Source organism: Oryzias melastigma, linkage group LG14 (genome assembly GCF_002922805.2).
Source record: "Oryzias melastigma strain HK-1 linkage group LG14, ASM292280v2, whole genome shotgun sequence".
Lineage (NCBI taxonomy): Eukaryota > Metazoa > Chordata > Actinopteri > Beloniformes > Adrianichthyidae > Oryzias > Oryzias melastigma.
Window position 1 is genome coordinate 9,069,865 of NC_050525.1, and position 27,433 is coordinate 9,097,297.

A 27,433-nucleotide genomic window follows, 5' to 3' on the forward strand; every position below is an offset into this window, starting at 1 on the left:
ATCTAAGTTGTTGCAGGAATCAAAAGCAAACAAGAAAGGCACAAATTTTAATTTTTAAAAGATATTTTAAAAGAATAATATGGGTTGTGGTTAAAAATGCTGAACAATTTAAATATTTGTGCAAAGAGAAATAACAAATGATGAGACCTTAAAGAAAAGGAGAGGAAAGAGCTGAATCTAATCTTAGTCCATTTGACCTACAAAATGATTTAGAAAGTTGTGATAATGTTAAAGTAAAAGCTAATCAAAAGCTAAATCATTTTAAGAACCTTATGATGCAAAGCAAAAAAAATATATTATAAATGTTAAATGTGTGATTCCACTGCTGAAATGATCTTTCAGGATTTTTGTTAAACGTAACAAAACTGCTTAAAAAAAGAGCTTATAAAGGATCAGAAAAGGCAAAAAAGCTCATTTTAAAGAATACATTAGCTAAATAAATAAAAAAGTTAAAAGAAAAAGAAAAGTATTTTAAAAGGTGCTGAAAATTCTCTGTCAACAGTCTCGCCCACAACCCAGAATTCTATTTCTAATAAGCTACTGCAGCTGGGCATTAAATAAAAATCTTAAAAAAACAAAAAAAACTTTTTGATTTTGGCTAAAAACTGCACTATCATAATTAAAATATCACTGGGAACAATTTTACAAGACAAAAAAATATGGTTGGAGTGAGACTTTAAAACACTGAATGACATTTGACATTTTGTGTTTTTTCTCTTAATAGAAAAATTATAAAAATGTCATAAATGTGTTTTGTAGATCTAGCAGACAAGAGTTCTTCATACTAACCAGCACAAAATTGTCGTAGATTCTCATCAGATCATCCGTCCGGTATTGTTCTAGCACCACGACGCTCGCCAGAGAAGAGCTTTTGGCTCGAGCACAGTCCTCACAGTGCACCACGTAGGTCCTCTTACTGCTGCTCTCAGTGGTCACAAACAGCAGGTTGAACACCTCCACCTGCACAGGGACGGCTCCGGTCAGACTGTTTGTGGTGCCTTCTGTGTGATGATGATGAAGGACTCACGTCACATTCGTTGCAGTAGTAGGCTGGTTCGTCCTTCACCCGGGGCTGGTAGCAGATCTTCTTTCCGGCAGCCACCAGCTGCTCCCTCAGAATCTGGATGTGCTTGATGGACTGCATCAGGCAATGTCTGCAGGAACGTGAGAGGAACACGGATGAGAACCCAACAGTCGCTCACGCAGCCGGTGAGCGGACAAACGCCTCACTTTATCATCTTGAAGGTGTCCTCATCGGTGATCTTGACCGAGCGAGCCACATTCCATGAAACGTGGATCATGGGAACTATTGACTTGACCTTTTTCACCTCGTTCCACTCAAAGCGCTCCAGGGCCAGTTGATATTGGTACGCTGTGAGGGAGGGAGGGAGGAAGAAGTTAAAGCATTCAAAAACATAGAGCCAAATATTGCTATTTTAACTTAAAGTTTCATGTTTTAGGTTGATGGAGCTTACAGTTGAGCGGTCCTACATTCCAGGCGATGTTGTTGCACCAGCCGACAGCCTGAACCCAGTGAACTGTCCCTGCATTGATCCAAACCAGGTCCCCGGGTCTCTGGATGAAGCGGTAAACCGGGATGTTGGAGCTGTAGAGATCCTCAAGTACGGGCCACCAGGACCCTGTGAGGTAGTCCACTCCATGCCTGTACAAAAAACAAACAAAAAAAAACATTTGAGGATGTTTTTACTGCTGCTTATCTGTAATTATAAACACCAAACACTAGATGGCAGTATTGAGTTTTTTCTATACTGGACCAATTATGTATTTAAATTGGAACTTTTTTCTCTTAGCATTAAAGGTTAACCCATAAATTCTTCTTTCTAGAGTCCTTGTGGAATGTTTAAATGTGCATTATGTGTGTGTTCAGAGACCCATTGTTATTCTGATTTTCAATCTGTCTACAAGAGTGAGACTCTCATAGAATGTGATATTTTATTCCACCTCTACAGTCTGTGCCTGTATCTGAACAGTCCCAGTGTTCTCTTTCCACATTGCAGTTCACCTGGTCTCAGTGCGATCATGCAGCTCAGGATTTTTTTTCTGTGTCCTGATTGGCTGGAGACCTTGCCGTGCTTTGTCTGCTGTACAGAAACGCACACTCATTCAGACCCACGATTGCGATCAGATCTTTGATTTTAATATAATCCAGGATTTGAAGATGTCCATGTCTGTCTGAGAAAAGTGTAAAGCGTGTAGGGAGGAGTTTAACATTTGTAATCTTAATTAGCGAGTTTGACCGTCACAAATCTGGAACCATTTCACTGTTGATAATAGGAAGACAGAATGAAAAGAATTTCAAACAGAACCGACTCCACAACCACCGTGTGCAGACACCTGGGAACAACTTTCTCCAGAACAGATCAGATCATCACTGACTGAAGAAACCAGAACAGTTTCACAAAGATGAGATATTTGCTATTTCTGTCAACCTTTACCATGATTACACATTTTCTTTTTTTCTTTTTTTGCACATTATAATTAGAATTGTGGGTTGTGGTTACAGTGTTTGGTGTTAATTCACTTTAAAAGCTGAATTGTTTTCTGTTTTCATCATTTAGTTTGTATATTTTACCCGGGAGGAAAATAAAATATTTAACATATTTTACAGATTTTTTTACATTAGGTATTCATTTTGGGCATAAGTTATTGGTAACTTAAATAAAACAACAAAACGACCTAAGATCCAGATCACTAACAGGAGCTTTGTGTGAGGAGCTGCAGCCCTCCAACATCTCAGAAGAACCATGACAGGAGAGGATTCTCAATTTAGTGGTTTCATTTTTGGAATGTTTTAGATTTATTTATCTGTGAAGATTACAGAAGGAACTGCTAAAATATGATTGTGTGTGACTTTCTGGAAATACATTATTGTTACGTTTAGACACACCCTGTGATTGTTAACATTTTTCTGTTTCCTTACAAACCCACCCCACATCAGAGAAGAAAACAGTTATCCAGCCCTCACAATAAAAAGTTTGGGAAACTTCTGGACTCACTTTTCACAGAATTTGTTGATCGTCTCCCAGTAGTTTTCATGGACCGCAAACCACTCGCAGTCGCCGGGTCCGATGTTAATGTTGACGGAGCAGAAGTTGTTGTTCTCCTGATGACCTGGGAAAAACCAAAGCCTCTAAATAAAGGATAATCATCTTAAAATACTCAAAGAAAATATTGTCTAACCTGGCGTGCGGCTGCCTGGCACCTTCATGTACAGCTGAACGGTGTTCATGCCCAGGATGGTTTGTCCCACCAGACTCAGCATGTTGTTGTTCGATTCCACTCTCATGAAAGCTGGCAGCTTCAGCAGCTCCTGCAACTGAGCCTTCCACCTGAACCAACAAACACGCTCAGTAATGCCATGAGATCACACCTCGGTACGCTGGGCAGAGCTCGACTCACCTTTTCGGGTCAGAGAGATCGATATTGGTTCCAAATTTAATGATCTTCCTGCTCGTTTTCTGGTCAGAGAAGAGGCTGCAGAGAAAAGTCATTTGTTAGATGTTTGTCTCCTCATACAGACCACTGGGCGAAGCGGGCTAACCTGGGCGTGCTGGTCATGTGAGCGGCGGGGCTGTCCTTATTGGTCACTGAAGGGGGGTTGCCCTTACAGATGGTGAGTGTTAGAGCAGCCTTCACCGTCTCCTCCTCTTCTTCTTCACTCTCACTCCCTTTCTCCTCCTGAAACACATCTGCATGAGCTTAGCTGGTTGCTGTAAACGACTCTAAAAGCTACAGAAGGTAAAACTTTATAGCATCCTTGAAGAAAGGAGTTTATATTATGTTTTTATATAAACTGGCCATCATCTAAAACCTCAGACATTTTAAATATTGCCACATTTGATCATTTTTGGCACTGGATTATGACGGGATGGGGTGATTAAAGAGGAAATTGGATCTAGAATCGATACAATATTTAATTAACATAGAAGTTAAAGGACCCATTCCAATGAAAATGATATGTTTAAATCTTAAGAAGCTAACTTGATGACTCTGTATGACAATGTGTCCTGCAGGAGACCGTGTCTTTACCTGCAGGCTCTCCTGGAAGCTGGAAGCCTGGTATTGGGCGTACTTGGAAATGGTGGTGTGCGAGCGGCTGCTTTCACAGGGCCACGTCTGCACCGAGCAGCTGGTGTTCCAGTTCTCATCAGCGGGTTGCTGAACCTGAGTCCTCACCTCCACGGCGTGATCCGAATTAGCCTCCACCAGAGATTTGGTGGAGAACAGACCGAGATCTGGAGAAGGGAGACGTTGAGAGCAGTTAAAACGAATCATTTGCTAAATACAGTATTCTCTTCTTGTGGCTTAAGTTGCTGAATCTTTTTCTAGAGCAGATTGATCAAAGCTTTAGGATTTTCTATGATTACCAAATAAATATTCCTGTTTTTTTAGACCAAAGTGACCCTTTTTGGCCCTTTGTTTTGGTTCTGATTGGGGCAGATGTAGACCAAACATCTTAAATGGACCTTCTTTTGATGAAACAACTGTATGAATCACATACAGCCCAAAGAGCAATAAGTATTTTGTGACTTTAGTGGAGGAATTACATCAGACAGATCTGTGTCTAGTTTTGTGCCAGTCATGTTTTCCAGGGTGTAATCAGTGCTGTAACTAAAAAACAAAACAAACAAACAAAAAAAGACGGTTCTGTGAAAACTTACTAAGGCGGAGGGAGCCAGCAAGCCCTCGGATGACAGTAACAGGATTTTTGGGATCGGTGCAGAACTGAAGCAGAATTGGGGAAAATGCGTCTCTCTTGCTCTCCAGCTGCAAAAACAGCAGAACAGTCATAAATTTAAGGCAAATGGAAATGTATTTACACTCATGTTTCAACATATCCCCACAGGGGTCACCGAACATTTGGTTTTGAAGTGATTTTTTTTTTTTTCCACACCGGATGACCTTCCTGACAAACCCTGACTTGGGTCCTCTTGAGACTACATAGTTAGGCAGTAGAGTGAAGGCTCTTGCCTAAGGACCCACACTGGATTAAGCTCATCCTGGCAATCAAACTCCATTTCCCATGAGCCAATCCAGCAGTTAACAAACTGAGCCATCCAGCCGCTAAACAGAATTGTATTTATAACGCTTATTATTGGCATAACAGAAATTGTTACTGAAGACTTTTAGGGAATTACATTTTGGGTATTTTTTCCCAACACTTTTTTTTTTTTTAATTATGTTATGAATTCACAGTAAACATAATACTAAGATCTAAACTGGAGTTCAGTGTTATTTTATTAAATTATTCCTGGCAGCAGTGGATGCAGTTCATTTTTCAGAAGGTTTATTCAACTTGATGATTCAACTTTGAGAAGAAAACAACAGATTAATCCTTGTTTGAGATAAAGTTGATTCTAAAATCAGCGAGTGTCCAGCTGAGCGGTCAAGACAAATCCTGATTGTATTCATTCAGACTCTTGACTGTATACGAGAACTGGACTGAGTGACTCCTCCCCTCTGGTTTTCTAAACAGGAAGTATCCACTGGCTGCAAAATCCCAAAGACTTCTATGAGAAATAAACAGCTGTTACTCAGTCATTATATCTATCAAGTCTTCACACGGTTTTCACAAACTGTTGCTGGTATTTTGGTCCATTCCTCCATGCAGATCTCCTCTAGAGCAGCGATGTTTTAGGTATGTCGCTGGGAAACACAGACTTTCAACTCCCTCCAAATATGTTTTTATGGGGTTGAGATCTGGAGACATGCTAGGCCACTCCAGGACCTTGAAATGCTTCTCATGAAGCCACTCCTTCGTTACCCGGGCCGTGTGTTTATGATCGTTGTCATGCTGGAAAACCTGGTCATGTTTATCTTTAATGTCCTTGTTGATGAAAGGAAGTTTTCACTCAAAATCTGATGATACATGGCTCCATTTATTCTTTCCTTTACATGGCTCAGTCGTCCTGGTCTCTTTGCTGAAAACAGTCCCAAATCATGATGCTGCCCACCCCCATGCTTTACAGTAGGTTTGGTGTTCTTTGGAACCCCCCCCCTCTTTTTCCTCCAAACAGTAGGATTCTTACCAAAAAGTTCTATTTTGATTTCACCTGACTATAGGACATTTTCCAAATCCTTTTCTGGATCACCCGGATGCTCTCTGGCAAACTTTAGACAGGCCTGCACATGCTTTAGCAGTAGGACATGTTTGGTACTGCAGGGCTTGTAGTGCGTTACTGATGGTAGCTTTTGTTTCTTTGGTCCCAGCTCTTTGCAGGTCATTTATTAGGTCCCTGTGTGGTTCTGGGATTTTTGCTCACCGTTCTTGTGACCATTTTGACCCTGTGGGCTGAGATTTTATGGGGAGCCCCAGATGGAGAGAGATTATCAGTGGTTTTGTGTGTCTTCCATTTCCTAATAATTGATTTCTTCACATCAAGCTGCTTACCTATTGCAGATTCAGTCCTCCCAACAATTTTGTTTCTGACGTTCTTAGACAGCTCTTTGGTGATGCCCATAGTGGAGTTTAGAGTGTGACGGTTTGAGGTTTTGGACAGGTGACTTTTATGTAGATAATGAGTTCAAACAGGTGCCATTAATACGGGTAACAAGTGGAGGACAGAAGATCCTCTTACTGAAGAAATTACAGAAATCTTGCTCGTTTGTTGGTAACTAAACACCATAATTTGAAATCAAATTCCTTAAACTCAGACAATGTGATTTTTACTTTTTTTTCCATTTAGTCTCACAGTTGAGGTATACCTATAATGAGAACTACAAGCCTATTTCATATTTTTAAATGGGAAAACTTGCGCAGTTTGTGGTTGACTAAATATTTTTTTACTGTACAGACAATGGTTCAAATAAAAAAACAAGTTGGAAACAAAAATGAAGGATGGTTGGGGTAGACTTACATAAATGCTTGGCGTTGGAGGGTTCAGCTTTTCTCGAGGGATCAGCGTCTTGATGGCAAATATGGGCTTAACCGTGAGGCCGGGAAGCAGATACGACTCCTTGAATTTCCCCTTCACGTCTGCCCCCCTGCAAAAGAAATTTAATAAAATGAATAAAAAAGCGAGGGCACGAGAATGTTGTAGGACAATGTCTCACCTGCACGCTCTGACCAGTTCACTTGCTGTGTTTTCAATACTGATCTTGGAAAGCGGGATTTTTCGCTCCTCCAGCTCCGATACCTGGAAGGTTTGCCTTCCGTTGTTTTTCATTTTAACCAGGACGATCTTCAGCTCCTTCAACAAGCCCATAGACGCTGCTTTGAGTTTCAAGGGATCCATTGGAGCTGCTGACGTGAGACCTCTACTGGACGATGACGGAGAGCCCGATTCCGAGGTGTCCAAAGTCGACTTCATCTTCTTCTTCTCTGATTCTCCAACCGTCTTCTTATCCGCAGCCATTTTTTCATCAGCTCTGTAAGTCTTCGATGTGCCATGTGGGTTTTGATTTTCCTGAGGAATCTGGCTGTTTTTGTCTTTCACAAGAGGTTTGGAGGACTTTGGAGCGTTAACTGGGGACAGAACGTTCTTCATTTTCAAATTCTTTATCTGCTTAGTCTTGTGTTGCTCATGTTTTGTCTTAATCTTGGCCTCCCGTCCTCCGCTCTTGGCCTTTTTCTTCCTGTTTGTGGCCGTGCTTCCCGGTTTCGCTCTGTTTTTCCTCTCTTCTTTAGTGGTGACGGTGATGACGCCGGTTAGGGACGCCGTATGTGTTGTGGTCACTCTTAGCTCTGCACTCAAAGACTCCTCTAGCAGGGACGAGTTGACTCGCATTTTCTTGGCGTCTATCTCCTCCGGGCTCATCTTGGCGTCCATGTCAGTGTCTCTCAGCTTTTCCTTGATTCCAGTGACAGGCTCACTTAAATATGGCAGACAGTAGCTTTTCAGGTGTGAGTCTGAGGTAGTGTTTGGCGGCGACTGATTACTGGAGTCAGAAGAGGATGTGGGGGAGGGTTTTCGGGCGAGATCCTGATTCTCCTGCCCGTTAATCTTTGGCACTAGGGTGGATGAGAACTTGGCTCCTCGTCCCTGTGCTCCACCGAACGGACCGCCTCTACACGTGACCCTCTGGCCTCCCAGGAAGTTGGCGAGGTTCTTGAAAACGTCGTCCAAACCATTTTTATGTTGGTGGAGCTCACTCAGAAGCGTTCTCTTGCTATTCTCCTCGTCGTCCTCTTTTTTAACCTCTTTGACAGCGCTGGGCACCTCCTGGAGCTCAGCGGTGCAGTCGTTGGGGTCGTCTTCCGGCGCTACCTCCACCTTCTCGTCCTTGCTTGGGGAGGAGCAATGGGTGGGGCTGGGCTGCAGGACGGGTCTGCTCATCACGCCCTTTTCAAGCTCCTCTTCGTCTTCTTCCAGGTCGGACACCGGCGAGCCCTGCCAGCTGAGCACAGGAGGAGTGTTGGCCAGGCTCTCCCCGGGTTCTGCAGAACTCCCCAGCACAGGAACGGGCTGAAGGTCCGGCGCACCCAGACCTCCAATCCGCACTCCTTCTTTGCTTTGAGGGATTTTCTCCAAACTACTGTCTGCACTAACTGGTGCTACGTCTTTACAAAGGAGGGACGGGACCTTAATTTTTGGCTCATTGTCGGACTGGGAGGGGATTTTGCTGGAGTTGTTGGGGCGAGGATCCTTCTCTGGAAGGGGGCCGTTTTTCGGTTTTGAGGTCTTCTGCTGGAGACCACAGTTGGGTTGAGGAGGTTCTGTCTGCCGGTGATTGTGTTTAAAGACCGGCAGTCCAGAAGAAGACTCTTTCTCTCCCACTTTATTCCTCAAAGCTAGCTTTTGCTCTCTCTTCATTGATTTCTCTTTTTCTTTCTTCTCACTTAGTCTTTTCTCTAGTTTTTTTCTCCTCCTCCTTTCCTTTTCCTTCCTGTTTGTCCTTTTAAGGTCACTCTTTTTTTCTTTTTTCACCAACTTGTCACTTTGTTTGAGCTCTGGTTTTTTGAGCTCCTCTATGTCCTTCTCAAGCTTGTTCGGTCGAGAACTTGAAAATGTCTTCTTGCTTTTGGGCTCTGAAGATTTGGATTTTGAACCAGCGTTTGACGCCAGGCTGGGGCTTCGACTGGGGCTGGGTTGAGATGTTTGTTGTTCGCTGAGGCTGGGACGGCATGGTGTGATGTCAGACAGGTATTTTCTGCTGCTGGTCGTGGGACAAGAAGGACTGGAGGAAACAACTGGGCTGCTGGGAGCAGGGCTTCCATCTCTTGGAGAAGAAAAGGGAGAAAACTCCGACCCAGAGTTCTTGGGGAGAGATGGATCCTTTGAGTTTCTTTTTGGGTGAATTTCCTGCAGATGTAACATATGTGTGTTAGTACAGGGCAACAACAACTAATTTGAGGTGTAGTTGTAAGCTTGTTTCAGTTTAAAGGAATGCCTGATATTCTGTAAGTAAAGTATGTGATAATTAAATAAAAATTTTCTAAAGTATTTTCATTTAAAGTCCCCCTATGACAATTTTTCATAAAAAATATGTCCACAGTAGTGTTTTAATTATGACTATTACATTTTTAACCAAAATCCAACAAGCTAAATGTTTTAAAAAGCCATTTTTCATGTTGATCTGAAGCCTCTGTGTCCAAAATCTCCTCTAAAGGGGCGTGGCTTTTGGTGCTGAGCTGAGCAGCCTGATTTTGGTGGGAGACTTTAAAGTAGGGCTGCCACGCATCATGATGCTTCCACCTCAGGGCTTAGAAACAACCTTTTACGCATTTACAAATTTACATGTGCGTAAAAAGTAAGAATAAATCTAGTTTCTGATGCATGCACAGCAGGAACCGGGTTGAAACACCTCCACAGAACCTCACAGGATGATGATAGTTACCAAAAACCAAGCTTTAAAAAATGTACTCTAGTTTAAGTAAACAGGTTACTCAAGAAAGTCGATTGTAATAAAGTTGCATTTAAATTTCCATTGTGTCTTCAATGTTCAAAAGCCAGCACCTCTAATGGTATGGGGTGTCTACAGAAATAGACCAGTTATATATAATTTCCAGGAACATTGCATGCTGAAAGATGCCCCTCTGCAGACCACATCTATTAAGGTGAAGTTGTGGTTTTGTTTCAGCAGGACAGTGCAAAACCACAGATTGTAGATAGAACAGCAAGGTGCGAGGCCTCTAACTACCTCACTGCAAAGACCCAGAAATAAGTCAAAAGTTCTTAAAATGTGTAAAATTTTCTTTAACTAAGCACAAAAATCTGCAAATGGACTAAGAAAAATGTTTACCAATTTTAAGAGAAGAATTCTGGTCACTAAGACCCAGTCCAAATTCTTCCATTTTCCCTTCCCCTCCATTTGAAAGGGAAGTTTTAGTGCAAGTGTGGAATTGTATTTATTAATTTATTTTTTAAATCCAACCCCCTAAGCGGAGGGACACAAATTCCTCCGTTGAGAGGCTAAACCGCATCGCGCTTACAACCGCTTTTCTTCTTGTGGGTGCACTTTGAACCACAAATGTTTACATTTAAATGTAAATAATGACTTTGTTGTAGCATGACCGTTTTTGAGTTATAAAACCGATTTTGTTATGTATATTAAAGCGTTGGAAGCTCCTCGCTAAAGCTAGAGGAACGGTGATGATTGTTGACGTCATCGAACAAAAGTGATGTCTGAAATATGAGACGCTATTTTTCCAGAACTCTACATTTGTAGGGGAAGGGAGAAGGGCTAGGGAGAAGGGAGGATTCGGATTGGGTCTAAGACTTCCTTTCTTAAAATTTTAACTATTGAAAAACTTTTATTTTTCTTGCAAATCAGAAAATAACATTTTTTCTTGAAATTATGGTCTTTTTTACTTCAAGTTTTTGCAGTGCTGCAGTCTTTAATAACACGGAACATTTTGTGTATTGTGAAACTACTATATATGTGTCAAAGACAACCACAGCTGGAAACTCACATTGGCCAAAAATGAGGCCGTAGTGGCAAACACCACAGACGGAAACTCTTTCAGTTTGACACGTCTCTGAATGCGTAGCGTGTTGTTTATGTTCTGCTTGTAGGATTGTTTTTTATTCAACTGAAGTCTAAAATCCGTCCCAACAGTAGTCCGCACAGCGTTTCATGTGGTCACTTACAGGGATGGGTACGGTTTAGATTTTATCCGGGGCTGAACCGGTACTTCGGCAGTGGTTCAGCTGCCTAAATGGTGATTAAACAGGTGCTTCAAACATATTTTTTTCACAATTTTTTTCCTAAACCATTCAAGTGTGATGAAGTAGCATCACAGGCTAAAGGAGAGTGCTTGAATGTGCCAAACATGCTTGATTTCTTCTGTCGGTCTGCGCTGCAGTGCTGCATCTCCGTTTTCACACACATTAAAGTAAACGTGTTTCACCCCTTATGGCCACAACAACGACCTTTTTTCAGAGCATTACGCCCCTCTTATCCCTCAGGTTGCCGAGTTAGAATCCTTTGCTATAAAGTACAGCTAAAATTCACTTTCAGCATTTTAATTGAAGCTCCACCCACCCTCACAGCTTCACCCACTCTCATATATCCCGCCCACAATCACTGAAGAGATAAAATGATTGGCTAGAATTGTACAGAAAACTACATAGAGTTCAAGTGCTTGATATGCTAGAAGTCTGCGTTTTCCTGCAATACCCATTCTGGTCCCTCCTCCATCTTACTGTGCTTTGTCGGTGGTGATGGTTCCACAAGTCCTTGTCCTCCGGGGGACAGGGCGGGGCGCTGTGCTGTGCGTCTCTGGGATGGCTTGGGTGCCTCTGATGGTGGTTATGATGGTTCTGCTGGCTGTAAGGCACACGGGTGTGGTCTGCTGGTGAAGGTGGGCTCTTCCGCTCGACCCTCCCTCTGTTGCCGTGATGCGTTAACCTGCCGCTGCAGCTCTGGTTTGGAGCTTCAAAGTTCCCAAAGCCTTGGCCTCCCGTTCGCAGCTTTGCAGTCTCCTTTTAACAGTTCACAGCCGTTAGAATCGATAAGCGCAAGCTCCTTGATCCGCTTCCTCCGGTTCTCTTACCTGCAGCTGAGCTGCTGAGGTTCTGTGGTCAAAGAAGTGATAGGAGCCTGCTCTGTTGTGAAGACTCTGCCGGCCGTCTTGGCTGCAGCGATAGTGGCGAGGGGGGGACGTTGGACGGGCAGGTGTGGGCAAGTTCCTTGATCCAAAATGAGATGGCTAAACAAAGAAAATACAGTCTTATCAGGAAAGATTTCACCAACAGAGGGTGCTGCTGCTCTGAAGGAAGACTTACCTGATCTGGGTCCGAGTCCCTTCTCCTCTTGGCAGGACATGCTTCCCGTGGAGACGAATGGTGCTGTGGGGGTGGACTGTGTCGCTGGTGGAAAGCTGGCCGTTTCCAGGGTCCCGGTCTGTTGTTCACCATTCTTCCTGGGAAGTTTCTTCGGCAGTCGTACGAATCCCATCTGTCCTGCTGGGACGGGGGCTCCCTGTTGTTGCGGTTCGGGCGAGGACCTCCCGGCTACACAAGAGAGATGCGTCACTATTATCACACAGTCCGGCTCCTAGTCGGCGGATCTCACCACAACTGCTGACATTGCTGTCCCAATCTGCATAGCGTTGTCCTGCTCCTGTTATGTAGCCGTTGCTACTCCCCGCTTGATTCTTGAAAGGACGCGTGGAGTTGGGATGCCAGTTCTGAGCCTCGTATTCCGATCCCTTGCCTTCCCAGATTCGAGGTGGGTGCCGATGACCCTTTGAGATTCCCTTGTCCTGCGCATGGCTGACTGCTCTGTCCCCCCTGGAAAGAAAAACACCCAAACTCAGCGTCTGCTTGTGAACAGGAACCCTGCTGTACAAACAGAAGCCCAACCCAACAGGAATACCACAATTCTCTGTTTAAAACCAAACCAAATGTTACACCGTTGAACTGAACCAAGTGACTTGTTGCATCCCTTTGCATATGTTTGTAGGGGTATCACGATTAATCGACTTAATTAATTCCTACGATCAACTAGATCGATCTGTCTGAGGCATGTCAAACTATAGCATCATAAAACTGTTTCTAAATGAAATAAATCTATTATAACGGAAAATACCATTTGGACTTAGACATGATAGGTTTATTTTTACTTTGCTAAACACTGACAGTGTGGTAGAATGCTCTGATAATGTTCAGTTTGTACTAATTTTATAAGGAAAAAAACAACAGAACTTTATGAAACTAAAATGTGAATAGATTTACCATTAATTCTAGTTTATTTGTTTGTTTGTTTATACACATATTTAATTTATCATCGTGCAAGAAATACAGGGAATCTGGAAAACTTCACCTGAACTGTTCAGTATCAGAAATTTAACTCTGAGTCACACTGGTTGAAGTTTTGGATAAAGATGTTGTGGGTCAAGTTTAGATCAGTAAATCAGATGATTCAGAATGAACAGATGTCGATTTTAATTGTATTGCCAACCACAAATTCTAAATTGAAATGTTAAAGGAGCCATACCATGATTTTCTTAAGATTTTCAGAGTGAACTATATCCATATATACGATCATATTTTACCTTTGGAACTCTAAAAAACAAATTATTTATTAGAAATGTTATTTTCCGGAAGTAAAATGACTTGATTCCTGAGGCTCCGTCTGCCGTAGCGTGTGGGTGCCGCCGTTTCATGACGTCATCCTAGAGCCGCTATGTTTCTCCCATGAAAATAAACTGCATCCAAACTTTTTCAAAGATGGATGCAAATACCATATATGTGCCTTAAGTAGGCCCAGCCATCGCTACACTGGTTTACAACACAAATACACTCGACATCTGCACGACTGAGCCCGACCATGTGTGTGTGTGTGTGTGTGTGTGGGTCTCTTAAAGGAACCCCGCGAAAAATGATTTGTTGTCATTGTAACTTGCTTATTAGCAAATTAAAAAAGCATTTTTCCTTTTTTTTGGTTTTGTTTAATTATACATAAACCATAAATCAAATTGAAACACAGCCATGACTCAAAAAAAAAAAAAATTAAGGTTTGAACCGAACCATTGGAAAGATCATCTTTGGAACCAACATAGTGCAAGTGAAAAATACAAAAAGTAAAATCGGACTCACAACAATCATGACTTTAACCTACAACAACTGACATGTTTAGACTGACCTGATGAAAAGACGATCAGTCAGTGAATGATGGGACTGATCGCGTCCTTGTACGCATCTGCAAATGAAAACAGACAATCAACAACGTATCCAACGTATTTAAGAAAATAACTGATTTGTGTTCAACAGTAAGATTTATATTCTTTTTTTAACACAAAAAACAATCTAGCTTCTTCAGTGGCGAAAATTACCATCAATTCAAACACGTTAATGTCAAACACAAAAAACTATCATGAATTCAGTTTATCACAATTTAGCACCAAAGGTTGACAATTTCTAATATATTTCCAAAACTTCTGACGACTCATTGAACATCACTGTTAAAAGTCTGAGACTCTGAAGAAATTTAAAAAAAAAATGTTTTTGATGTCTATTAAAGCTACACTAAACATAATTGTTGTGTCTGCTGAAGACCAATCAGATTGAAGCTCTTACATCTGCAGAGCTCCATCTGAGCACGGCCTCTCAGTCACATGAACACATTTGTGTATCAAATGACACAGAAGCCGCATGAGGTGTCCCACAGCTAAAATTAGATCATAAAACCACGCGATGAACCAAAACAGAAGAGCAGAGTAAGTGGAGATGAAAAGAATGAAGCGTGGTGTCTTTACAGGTCCACAGTGAACAGGAAAAAGGCTCTGCATAAACAAATAGCAAACTTCAAAGGATAACTGAATAAAAGGGGCGACATTGTTCCTCCCACACAAGAGAATATTGGAAATTATCTTTGTTATCGATGCTTCACAGACTGATGTGGGAGTTTTTCACACCATATCTTCCCCTTTTACTTCATTTTTCTTAGAGAACATCTAATGATGTTTTAAAGCCAACTCATTTGTATAATATCAGTTGCTTTAAACCTCATCCTTTATGACGTTATTTGAGTTTATCTACTGTTTATTTAAACTCACATCAAACTAAGCTAACAAAGCTTCAAACAAACACAGACTCATCTCATGCACAATTGCTATTTTTTTTTCCTGCAGGCTCCTGGCAACCGAAAACACCCCGGAAAAAAGTTTAGAAACCAGCTTTGTAAAAGGGTTTTGTTCAAGAGGAATAAACTTGAAACTTAACCCTTTAACTGTGAAGCTTTAGCTCCAGTGTTTATATTTTTTCAACAACTAAAAATCTTCAACCGTTTAAGCAATTAGCATCATTCCAGCAGACTCTGAGGCAAAGAAAAGCAGCTTTGTGCAACACTTTTCAGCAGTTAAATACTTCTGTAATCAACTGTCGCAGAGAAAACGTCTTTGGACACTCATGCAACAATTGACTTTGTGACAGAATCTTGTGGAATATATGCTAACCAGGTAAACAAATGAAAAGCTACAGTAGTACGGGAACAAAAGACACGACACAATTGGAAGATATACAGTATTCTGCATCTTAAATAAAAGTTTGTTGCTGATCACCACTAGCTCGGTGGAGAAATTGAGTGTTGCGTTAGACTGGGGACCGTGCTGGCAGAGCAGTCTCTTCCTGGAGGGGGCGGTTCACATCGTGCTGATGTCATCATGATAGGACCCACTCTTTTTTGTGGGTATGGGAGGGGCTTCTACTGGGAGCGCAGGTTTTTAGAGGATTACTCTTAAATCCATAAACGGGTTAAAATACCGCTTTGGGGTTCTTTATAGAGAGGAATGAACAGTGTAATGCACTTAAAACCTCAAAAAGTAGAATTTTCATGGTATGGCCCCTTAAATACTGGAGCAATTTCGACTACTGTAACTCTTCAACCAATTACGCAATTAAAGTAAATTCAGTGAAGAGGAGAAAAGCAGCAACTTTACAGTAAGGCAGTGCAAACAAAATGAATAAAAATCAGCATATTCTGTTGCAAATAAAAGCGGATTGCATCGCTGTGCAACACTTAACATTAGTAAGGCCGAATACGAATTCTACCCCTCCGAATGAAGGGGCATTTGAAGGGAAAGGGATGTCCGAAATACTTTTTTTTAGGGGTAGAGCGAAAGCATTTACAGCGCTATTCTTCACGTGGGTGAGCTCTGAAGCACAGAAGTTTACATTGAAATGTAAGTAATTGACTTTATGTTATGACTTTTTAAAGCTATAAAACCATGTATTTTCAAAGCACTAGCAGCTACGCGCTAACGTACTTGACCAGCGACTATTGATGATGTCGTTGAGTATTTATGCCGTCTGAATTCTAAGAAACTATTTTTGCTGCTTTTCTCCATGTCAGTTTCACCTGATACACATTAATCACGTGAACAAAGATTTACAGCATGTCAATGATCATGTATTATTCAGGTGTTGCATCTCCAGTGTTAAAGGGTTAAAATTACTACTAGAACACTGTAAGATGACAAAGGGACTTCTATCTTGAACTGAACAGTGAGTCAGCTGCAGCCTCTCTCCCCAGAGCGCCTCTTGTTGATGCTGAGCATGGACTCATTCCTCCAGCTGCAGCTGAAATGGAAGCTCTTCATGAATAGACTCATCAGAGCATCAGCTAATCAGTCATCCTAACAAAGTGGAGCTTATCCTCAATCAGCCCAGACATCAAACTGCTCCACTGCCTGGAACGATACTGGAAGTTGGTCCAACTTCCTCTGATTTTCACTGATGCTGCTCAGCATGTAGGCCACAACGAGGCTTTGATTCTCTACGAGTGGGGGGGCCGTGTCATTTAAGCAATAAACGTGCTGGTTTTATTAGGCGTGTTTTGCCAGTATTGCTAACCTTTGTGTGTGGTTCCAGGGACGGGCGTTAGCAGGCCCCCACTGTCCTCTGTTAGGACCTCCAGCTGGATAGGAGTCCCATGTGTTCCGGCCAGAGTAGAGCTCTGCTGGGTGATACATGCAGCCTGGAATACAAATGTGGCTCTGTGAATATGTGAATACGTAACCAGAATGAGCATGTAGCAACTGGATTGCAGCTGAAAGATACACAATATGCAGAATAAAATGCACTTTACAAGTTAGAGGCTAAAAAAAAGGAACATTTGAGGGAGATAAAATCTTTCAGGAGAATTGCTGGGATTGGAGAAGGAAGTGGTGCAGTTACCAGTCTTGGTCCGTGTTTTGGAGGCCCTCCACTTCACACCTGAGAGCAAGGGGCAATCTGCAGGGTGAAAGAGACAAAACTCTGCTGTGATAGCCACTCACTGCAGCAGAAACAAGGAGAGCATGCATCCCTGACCCGACCAAACGCTCCTTCCTGTGCTGGAAAGTTATTTATCTGTGTTTGGGCTTCATGTAAATGTTGCAGTCTCCGCTGTATCTGTTCAAGCGGTCATATCATCAGTCAGCCAGAGCACAGCTCTGCTCTCTGCCTCTTTCTAATCACCGCTTCCCAGCAGCCACCACAGCCGGTGGGCATTCAGTGACGGAGAAAAAAAACATGGCAGTGAAACCAAAGCCCATGGCAACCTCACTACAAGAGAGAAAACAACATGGTGCTGAGGCTTCCCCGTGACATTTCTCTTCACTTTTTACACAAACAAAGCTCACGCTCTCGTCGCTCACGCCAGACATTCTTCTGCAAGTCGTCTACAAACACAACTTCCTGTCTTCACTGAAGTTAATGCGTTGCTGCACTAAAGACCGACTTTGTGCATGCCACACACACACGCTCCCCAAAGCTATTTATAACTCACACAAAGAAGAGCCGTGAACCGCCTCGCCACTTCCCTTATTGCTTTGCACGTTTACTCCACAGGTTTGTTTGTGGAGAGGCTGCTGCTGCAGCTGCAGCTGTGCAACGCTAACCTTTGTCTGAACACTGAATGAGAGGAGGTGAGCAGCCTCTCTGCCAAGTTCAATTCCAAACAGTTGCTAAAGCAACCAGAAGCCAGACAGTTTGTGGCTTTGGGTGTTCTAGGCTGCTCTAATAAAAGGAAGGAATAAATAACACAGTGGGAAGCTGACACCAAAGGGTGCAAAACTTTAAATCTTTGTGTGCAGATGACAATACTTCACTAAAGTCCTCGTCTTTCATTTATTCTAAGTGTTTCCAATGGTCTTTTAATTATAATTATGACATTTTTAGCCAAAATAATTTTTTTAAAAAGTGTAGTTTTCTAGGATACAGTTTCTGTAGAGCAACAGTGGTACGTTCACACCCTCTGCACAATCAAGTGACCACTTTAAATAAAAAGTCCACATAAATGCATCTAAAAGGCCCATTTTGGGGTAACACTGTAAAAACTTCTTTGCAGCTACGCCTGTTTTTAAGACTGTTTTTGGTCTCTATATACAAAATGTACATTCAATGGATGTGCGATGAAAGTTCAACCCACTGACTCGGATTTGGTTGTGAGTATCAATGCCGTTCTTTTTAATTCACAGAAATGCCAGCTGTTTGAAAGTTGATCCTGGAGGAGAAATTAATAATTGAAGAATTACAGTTGTAGGAGAAAAAAGGTGAACTCTTTGGAATTACTTGGTTTTATGCATAAACTGGACACACGATTATCTTCAATAAAAGCTTTATTTCAACTGGCGAGGTTTTTCTCCATCGTCGTGATTTAGATTAGGGGTCTCCAAACTACGGCCCACGGCCTATTTCGGCCCGCCTTTACATTTGGCCCAGCCCCCTGAATGCTATCAGAGATGCATGATTTTTTTTTCTTTTCAGTGTGGCTATGCGGTCGAGACCCGCATAAAACGTGACTTTTTTATTCCACTCTTCTGCAGTCTTTGCTTCAATCTGGTTATGTGTGCGTGGCTTTCTGGAAAATATTAATTAAAATTAAAGTTGCTTTTTGACGGTTATCCAAAAATATGTTAACCTGAAGTTCCTTCCGCATGTGGGAGGAGCTTCAGTGAAACACTTTTTCTCAAACTCGTCATGGATGACGTGGATACTGAGATTGAGTTTATTTATTTTGAAGAGATGAATAAAAGCATCGGTAGACGTCTCCACGTCTGGGTTCAGACTTCCCGATGAGGAGCAGCAGTTTTCCCACCGCCGCTACTCCTGCAACAGGGACGTGCCGTTAAAGGGAAGGCAGTATGGCAAGCCAAGAGGACCAAAAATCGCCAGGAAAAGCGGGCATGGCAGAGCCTTACCTGCACATGTACTACAGATAATAATAGTTATTTGAAATGTTTAAATGTTGCCACAGTTAGTTTCAATACTACAATTGATACCAAAAATAATGAAAGTTTAATTTGACTTTTATTGAAGAATTAATTAGAACATTGGGTGATGGGGATGTGCATGCTTTTCTCTCAGTATTAATCAGAAACAACAGGTTTTTACATTTTTGTTTATGTTCAATTTCAAAGATGTGTGTGTATATTTATGCTTTGAAGTAATTTATATACGTCTTCTCAAATATATGTTTTAAAGCTTTTCAAAAAAGCTTTTTTTGGCTTTTATGTTCTTGCTTTTTCCTGTTATTCTTTTCCCTTTTTACTGATCCAAACCGTGACCCTAAAACCGGGACACAATCTGAACCGTGAGTTCTGTGATCCGTTGCACCCCAACTTGCAACTCCATATGACATCATATAAATAAAGTCTTATTTATTGGAATAAAGCTGTGATAGAAAAAGCCTGGAGCAACATTCACCAGATTTGAACCACTTTAACATTTTGCCCGTCTTTTCCAAAAGGTAAATGGCTAGTGTTGGGTAGCAACAGTCCGCTTTAAACACTATATGCCATCACATGCATGTAGCAGGAGTTCTGGGAAGGACTGTTTGAGTGGAGTAAGTCTGCCCCAACTTCCCATCATCCATCAGTTTACATGGTCTAACGCTAGCTCACAAACCCCAACCTAACTTTTCTGGTGCAAAAAATATGACGAGGAATATTGAAGCTATCCAGACGTACAGTTCTGAGTCATGATGCTGCATTTTGCATCAATTTGAATAAAAATTACTCAGAAATACAATTTAATCTGAATTTTCCTTATATTTATCCTTCATTATCAGAAAAATTGATGTTAAAAAAACAACATTTTCATCAGAGTGGGTCTTAAAACAAATGTGTTTAAATATTGATCCCAGACAAAAGACATTTTCATCCCTCCTTATATCTTTCTAGTTTTACAGTAGGTACCCTTTAACATGCAAACAGAGCTGACTGCACATGCAGCTTTTGCAGGCAGACAAAAGCATGTAGTTGCAGCATGAGGAGAGGCCAGAGCCGACCAGCTTTGGTGCAACACTGCACAGACAGACCATCTGTTGTTGACTCTGCTGCAGACTAGAACACAGACTTTTGTTACAGTGTTGCTGGGGGTGCTGTCAGTCAGCAGCAGCTTCAAACCCACTCCGTGCACTGCAACGGCGTGTGCGCGCCCCTGCAATATTAAAGCCATGTGTGGCGGGTTAATGCAAGACATCTGGCCAAATGATGTCATTTTGCAAAACGGGTTAACATCATGCACAGATGATATTCCTGCTCAAAAGGAACCTCTATGCAAGTGATTGTTGACTTAGCAATGCAGCTTTAGAGTCCCTGCAACTCCGCTCCAGCTCATTTGTCACCAGGTGGTGGTTGCTTTGAAATGCAACACCGTGGGGGTTTCGCCAGTCTTACCTTGCAGTGACTGCCAAGAGAGAAGGGGGGCAGACAGACCCTCTGGTCCGAATTCAGAGACGCCGTCAGTCGAGAAAAGAACTCTTCAGGCCCTGTAAAAGACTGGCACAAGAAGACGCACGTGGTGAGGAAACACAGAGAGCAGTTTTTGGCACGGAGGTTTTTGCTGAGCCCAATCAAACGGGGGCCTCAGGTGGAGCTGGAACTATTCTTATCTCCATTGTTACAAAACTGACAAAGAACCCGACTTAAGCCAGCAACTTCTGACATTCTTCTTCACTCAGGCCTTACTACTTGTTTCAACACGCTTTTTTTTTCCTTGATACCCAATACCCCTTGCTTTCCCTTTTTTTTAACCCCCCTCCTCCTTTCCAAGTCTGCCTATGCCTCGCCCTCCCTTTTTTCTGCACGCCGGGTCCTCGTATCCCCGGCAACCGATGATATCATTTCGTCCAGAGCTGGGAGGAAGGCCTCCAGCGAGGAGGGGAGTGTTTGCATTTGTTTGTGATTTTTGACATGGAGAAAGCAGGGGGGGGGGTGCTGACTGGGAGCTTTAAATGTTTGACTCCACTCAAATGCCGGTTGCATCTGTAGGGATAAACACTGCAGGGTGGTGGTGCAAACTTTGCAGCCGGTGTCACCTCTTGTTACTGCGCTGCTGCATTGTTTTATCTGTGCAAAACGCAACTGTACCATAAAAGGAAGCGGCTGCAGCGGCTGCAGCAGCAGACCAGTTGTGTCTCTAGTGGCTCCTTCTAAAGCAAAAAAGACCCGACTGCCATGGAGCAACAATGTTCAGAGGCGGACGGGGCAGCAAATTCCACCAGGAGCAGGAATATGCATTTGTGAGCCGAATATCAAATTTGTTGCTAAAAATACCACCCTGAGTCTAATATACCCCCCACCCCCCTTCTCCATTTTCTGTAGAGCTCCCCAGCTCCATAAAGCAGAGCCCTCAGAGGGGTGCTGGAATGTACCAATGCAAGGTCAGGAGAGACAGAAAGAGGAGCTGGAAGGAGGAGGAGGAGGAGGAGGGCAAACAATGCAAAAAAAAAAAAAAATACAGATTTTTGTGAACAAAGAGACAGGTTGTCAGATTTAGGTGAGACTGAACGTGCGCGTGCAGTGGTAACCTAGAAAGAAAAGTAGTCCCCCTCCCCTCTCCTGAGCTAAAAGAACACGGTGGGTTTCTGACACCTTCTTTTTTTAATGAAAAAATAAAATAACATAAAAGCAGGATTTTGACACAAACGGAAGCGACATTAAAAGTGTTGGTTGAAAGAATAAAAGCCCCAATGTTTTTAGTAGAGAATGCGAGCGCGAGGCGGAGTGGAGCCTGTAGTCCCGTGCAGTACGTGACACAGTTCAGGCATCACTCTGAAGGAGGGTACTAGCTTCCGCTAGTGTGCTGTGGGGCACACCGGCGTGTCACACTCATCAACAAAAACACAAACACTATTTATTACAAGATTAGCCAAACAATGCCGCTGCTACAACGAGCTTTTCACATTTAAACGGATTTTTGTGTGTGCGCGTGCGCAAACCCTTCCGCTTGAGTGTGCAGCAGTTAGCAGGCAGACACCCGCAGTGTTGCTCACTCCGAGGCTTAAATACAACGAGAGTTTAAAAACAAATTAAAACACACGCCGCTCGTGCGAGCGCGCGCGTGAATAGTACATTTCCATTCAACTTTGCCCGTTTGTCTCGGCCCAGGCTTTACCTCCTTTTCTCCTCTTTGTCTCTGGAGCCCTCCTGCTCCCCTTTTCCTCCCTTTCACTCCTCGCCACCTTGTCTAACCCGGTCCTCTCCTCTATCTCCTCTCTTCCCCTCGCCTCCTCTTCCTGTTTCCACTCCACTCTCCGATGCTCGGGCTCAGACTCTCATAGCAGAACAGACTAATCCACGTGCAGCGACCGAGGGGGCGGGCCAAACGGGCTGTCAATCAAAAAAAATAGTCAATGAGAAGCGAGAGGGGCTTTAATAGCAGGAGGCGGGAGGGGGGAGTGGGCTTCATTCCCCTTCCCGTGTGTGTTGTGTGTACATTCGGGTGTGTACATGAGTGTGTACAGTTGTGAGTGCGGGCGAGTGGGAACACAGCCAGTACAGTAGAAGGGATATTTAAAATCCCTCCGCAGCTGTGAGTTAGTCCCTGCGAGTTAATACAGACAGTTCCATCCAATTCCCGCAGTGATTTGCTCATTTTATCGTGTACATTCGTTAGTGATTCTCAAAGCTGTTCCAGCAAGTATCCTGAAAAAAAAAAAATTGGCTGCCATTTTTGTTACAACCGGTATCGTCTAAATCTCCACAGAAAACATATTTACTGTAGTCTATAATATTTTGTAACTAATAATGGTACATCCCGACGCATTTTTTTTATTAGCTCTGCACATTCCTTTTTTGGGAAAGGGGAGACAAAAATGGTGACAAGATGGACTACTAGTCTGAGCGGAGCTTGATGAGAGGTGACGGGATAACCAGCGGGGGCGGGGCTACGGCCTTGTGTGGCACACAAAGCAAAGGAAGCGGTGACTCCTCCGCTAATTCCACCCTTTACCGGCTAATTAAAAAGCAGACGGAGGTGTCGGGCTGGAAACTCCACCTAAAGTACAGATAAAAAGGAGGGCGGATGTAGACATATTTGTGAGCAAATGTGAAATGATGGAGAAGCTTAATCACTTCTTTTCTATATCCTTGAACTGCCTTAGCAACAGCTCCTAATCAGCCCAAACTCCATTGGTCAGCTTTCAACCCCGTGTGGGTATTTTGACCAATCAGCAGGCGCTGGGGCAAAAAGACCCAGAGAGGACTCCCCATGACTGAATATCAGTCTCAATGCTCCCCCTGGTGGTTAATTATTGAACAAGCACCTACCTCCCTGTTGAGTTGTTCTTATTTCTTAGAGAAAATACATTTTTGTTTTGAAAGCAAATGTTAAAAATCTTCCTGAAATGCGCTCTTGACTTAATTTGAATTGAGGAAAATTCACATTACGGATATCAGCTAGAACAAATTACATCATTATACAATTAAAACATTTTTAAAGTTGATATTATTCAGAGTAAAACAATGAGAATAATTTAAATGAGAAAAAGCACTGTTTGTTGCTTTTATTGAAAATATTTCTTACTACTGTAAAGAGCAAACTCTGTGTCTTAATGTCTGACATAGTGTAACAGTTTTACTCTCATATATATTCAAATTACATATGTATTGGATATGTTAATTTCTGTTTAATTACAGTTTTTAATTTTGAAATGGGAAACTCAAATTCAAGCCTATACTTCCTCCAAGAGGAGAACATGTGGAATTGCACACAGTCCTTTAACCAACCTGACATTTAAATGGCAGTTTTTCAAATCCATGAACTGTAGGAGGATTCTCTTTGTTCTTAAGACATTTTCCCTTGAGAATACTTTTACCCTATATAACCATACTTATCACATTTGATACATGCTTTTCCAAGACCCCCATCTCATTAGCATTATCCAAACTTTCCATAAAATTCCTTGGTAACTTGGTAAATGTTTTCTGCCCTGTCGTTCAGCATCATTCCACTAGGGGCAGTAGAAGGGCTTTTCAAAATGGTTGCTTATATGACGTCTCAAAAGCATTTTTGGCGGGAAAAGTTTCACTAATTTTCAAAACTTTATGGTGAGAATAAATCATCTATTGTCATTCATTTTTTTAAATGACTACTTGCTGTATGGAAATAATGCTAAATTTGTTGATATTTATTTAAATTACAGCTACCATGTTAAGAATGTGTGGATCAAATCTGAGACAGTGAGGAAATAATGTACTTCTTCACAACTGCCCTTATGGGTCTGCTGTCTGTGGGCAAAAAAAATGGGCAATCCTGTAAGGAGCATGGAGAAATTTCCAAGGTCGTAGACCACTCAGTGGGCCCGTAGAGTGAAAATCTTCATGCACATTTTTCTACAGACATGTGGCAAGAGACAGGTCATAGTGAACACTTGAACAACACATAGGGGCAAGTAAGGGTGAAAGAGGTGAGATGCAGGGAATTTGTATAGATTTTTCATGTTTTGCACTAGGAGACAAGTAGTGCTGTTTTAGGTTCAGCCAGACTGTTAGAAATTATGAAATTAGACAATCAGAGCATATATTTTGTCAGGATCAATTGGGAACTTATGTATCAAATCCCATTTGTGTGGCATTAGTGTGCACTCAGTAGGGATCCAGTATGTGCACCTCACTAGAGTGCTGATTTAAGGACACAGTATCACCTGTACCTCCTAGATGTTTCCAACAACGCTGACTTATTAGGGCAGTGGGACATTCTGGCTAATCTGACACTCCATTTGCATGAAATAGACCTCAGCTTTGAGTCGGTGGAATAACTTTATATATCCTCCACGTTTTATACTTTTAAAATTTTCTATAACTGTCCTTAGATGTGAAATGCGACCGATTAGCAAACTTTTGGATTGGGTGAAGAAAAAACCCACAGTTGGACACAGAATACTTTGGTCATACAACTACCCGAAAATGTACTAACTAATTGAGAATAAGGATGATCATAACTAGCAGTGCTGGAGAGAAATGTGTGCGTAGCCTCAAGGCGTGGAATATCAGTCGAATGATGAAACAAAGAGAAATGCGAAAATAAAAAGGAGAAATTTTCGCAATAAAGCTCGTTCTGTTGAAACCTCGAGGATGAGACGCCCTGGAAACAGGAGGACGCCTTCAGATGGTTTAATTGCTCTGCATGCAGAGTGATGAAGAAACAGGTCAAGAAGCCATTCGGATTGAAAAATTCACCTTGAACTGACTTCAAATGAAGGCAATTTACTTCATACGTAGAGGAGAAACTTTCAATGTTTAATGCAACTCTTGCTTCTTTGGGTTGGGAGGCAAAATTATTTCTACACACAACAAAACAAACAAAAAAACTAGGAGAAAGACCACTAAAAGTCTTTCTGATAGCAGGTCACGAGTAGACGCTGCAGAGTTTTGCATGCCAGCACCATGGAGTAAAACTTTCATGCTTTATCTTACTTTTGTGAGCTAATCTTCTAGTCTTGGTGAGGAGTAGCGTATCTTTGAGCCACAGTGGCCTTTTGTTCAAACCCAGAGAGACAGAACGTTTTGCATTTTACAAGTTACCCTGTATAGTACATGCCCTCATACAGTGGATGGAATAAGTATCTGATCCCCCTCCAGTCTGTTGTCCTATTGGTAAAGAATGGGTGAGAAAATCTACAAATCGATTTTGAAGAATTTATATCAATTTATTTGCATTTCATTGAGGGAAATAAGTATTTGAACCCTCTTGCTGGAAAGACTTAGCACTTTATGGCAAACCTTCTACAATCTAGTTGATGAGGTTTCACCCACTAACCACTGTTCTTTGATGAGAAAGAAAATGACCAAAAAACTCCATTAGAATTTAGTTTATTTAAAATAAAGCTGGATCTGGTTCTCTGCCATGAAAAGACAAAGGTCTGTAAAATGGACTCCACATACATATCCCCCAGGTGGGTCATATGTGGCTTCAGACCAATAAAAAAAACAGTCATTTGTCAAGTTTCTGCACATATCAGGAGGAATTTTGGTCCACCCTTCTTTACAAATGATTATAGGTCATTTTTGACTGTTGACAACCCTCTACTGGTTTTCCATAAGATTGAGGTCCAGAGAATGGCTGGCCCACTCCATGACCTTGAATGTTTCTTCTGCTATCCCTTGGTTGTCTTAGTTGTAGGTTTTGGGTCATTATCCTGTTGTAAGACCCATCCATCCAATTAACCCTTCTGGCTTAAGAAGGGAAGGAGGTTCTCACTCAAGATTTGACGATACATGGATCCGTCCATCCTTCCATCCACATGGTAATAGTAAGTACATTTTTGTTTCAATAGCAGCTATCTCAGATCAAAATCACAATAGTAAGGAACACAAAAAATGATTACAGACAAAATATAAGGTAGACATGGTTTAATCTGGTTTTAAAGCAGATTTTTTGAATTTTGTAAAAGTTTTTGGTTTGGAGACCCAAAGGAACCGGGTCGAAGAGTCTGGGGTTAAAAGGTCAGCAATGTATATAGGAGTTTGTCCATGCAAGGCTCTACAAACAAGAGGTAACTTTTTAAACTCAACTCTCAATTTAACTGGGAGCTGATGTATAGAGGAGAGTAAAGGAGTTGTCTGTGCATGTTTATTGGCTCTTGTTAAAAGGACAGCATTTCTCTTCCTCCAAACCTTGGTCTCATCTAAATCATGAAGGTGTTCATTGACAAACTCAAGTTGGGTCGACACGTGTCTACTTAAGCAGAAAAACTTTGTGAGGACTGGAAAGTATTCCCAATGGTTGTCTTGGTGACTGTGGTTCCAGCTGCGTTGAGAACTAACTCCTTCCGTGTAGCTTAAGGTCGATTTCTCTCTGTTCTCATGGTCATGGACTATGGACATGTTCTTGGATTTTGGCACAACTGCACTTAAAGTTGTGACTGTTACTCTAACCAGTTCCTCGCTGATGGTTTTGCAAGCCATTCCGGTCTTGTTCTGGTCTACAATCCTCTCCCTTGAATCCACTGAGAGATCTTTGGCTATTTTTTCTACAGTCAAGATGTCACGTTGTTTAAGAGTTTGTGTGAACCAGAACTCTGAATAGTCACTAAGGGTTCAAATTTATTTCCCTCAATGAAATAGAGATAGTGGATTTTTTTATTTTCTATCTTACTGTTCAAATGAACAAACAGTCAAAATGACAGACTGTCAATTTCTTTTTCGGTGGGCAAACCTACAAATTAATCAACTATTTACTACCTCCACTATATGTTTTTTTTTACCAGTTTTCAGTAAGTCCAGAAAAGTGAGACTTCTGCAGCTCAAGATGTCAATAAA

General features: G+C 42.0%; 1 protein-coding gene across 1 annotated transcript in view; it reads right to left on the reverse strand.

The window, feature by feature from the left end:
* kdm6bb (lysine (K)-specific demethylase 6B, b) overlaps window positions 1-22,479 on the reverse strand; it is a 27,400-nt gene extending 4,921 nt beyond the window's left edge. Inside the window, exons 1-21 of the mRNA XM_024265904.2 lie at window positions 22,287-22,479; window positions 20,567-20,668; window positions 17,082-17,138; window positions 16,758-16,881; window positions 14,050-14,106; window positions 12,491-12,695; window positions 12,189-12,416; window positions 11,957-12,112; window positions 11,607-11,885; window positions 7,075-9,263; window positions 6,879-7,005; window positions 4,683-4,788; window positions 4,051-4,256; window positions 3,563-3,699; window positions 3,421-3,495; window positions 3,202-3,350; window positions 3,018-3,132; window positions 1,476-1,663; window positions 1,231-1,372; window positions 1,028-1,154; window positions 790-960 (exon numbers count right to left, since the gene is read on the reverse strand). Coding sequence (XP_024121672.1) covers window positions 790-960; window positions 1,028-1,154; window positions 1,231-1,372; window positions 1,476-1,663; window positions 3,018-3,132; window positions 3,202-3,350; window positions 3,421-3,495; window positions 3,563-3,699; window positions 4,051-4,256; window positions 4,683-4,788; window positions 6,879-7,005; window positions 7,075-9,263; window positions 11,607-11,885; window positions 11,957-12,112; window positions 12,189-12,416; window positions 12,491-12,695; window positions 14,050-14,106; window positions 16,758-16,876 — 4,776 coding nt within the window. The 5' untranslated portion in view covers window positions 16,877-16,881; window positions 17,082-17,138; window positions 20,567-20,668; window positions 22,287-22,479. The remainder of the gene's footprint in view (window positions 1-789; window positions 961-1,027; window positions 1,155-1,230; window positions 1,373-1,475; window positions 1,664-3,017; window positions 3,133-3,201; window positions 3,351-3,420; window positions 3,496-3,562; window positions 3,700-4,050; window positions 4,257-4,682; window positions 4,789-6,878; window positions 7,006-7,074; window positions 9,264-11,606; window positions 11,886-11,956; window positions 12,113-12,188; window positions 12,417-12,490; window positions 12,696-14,049; window positions 14,107-16,757; window positions 16,882-17,081; window positions 17,139-20,566; window positions 20,669-22,286) is intronic.
* Window positions 22,480-27,433: the final 4,954 nt, after the last annotated feature.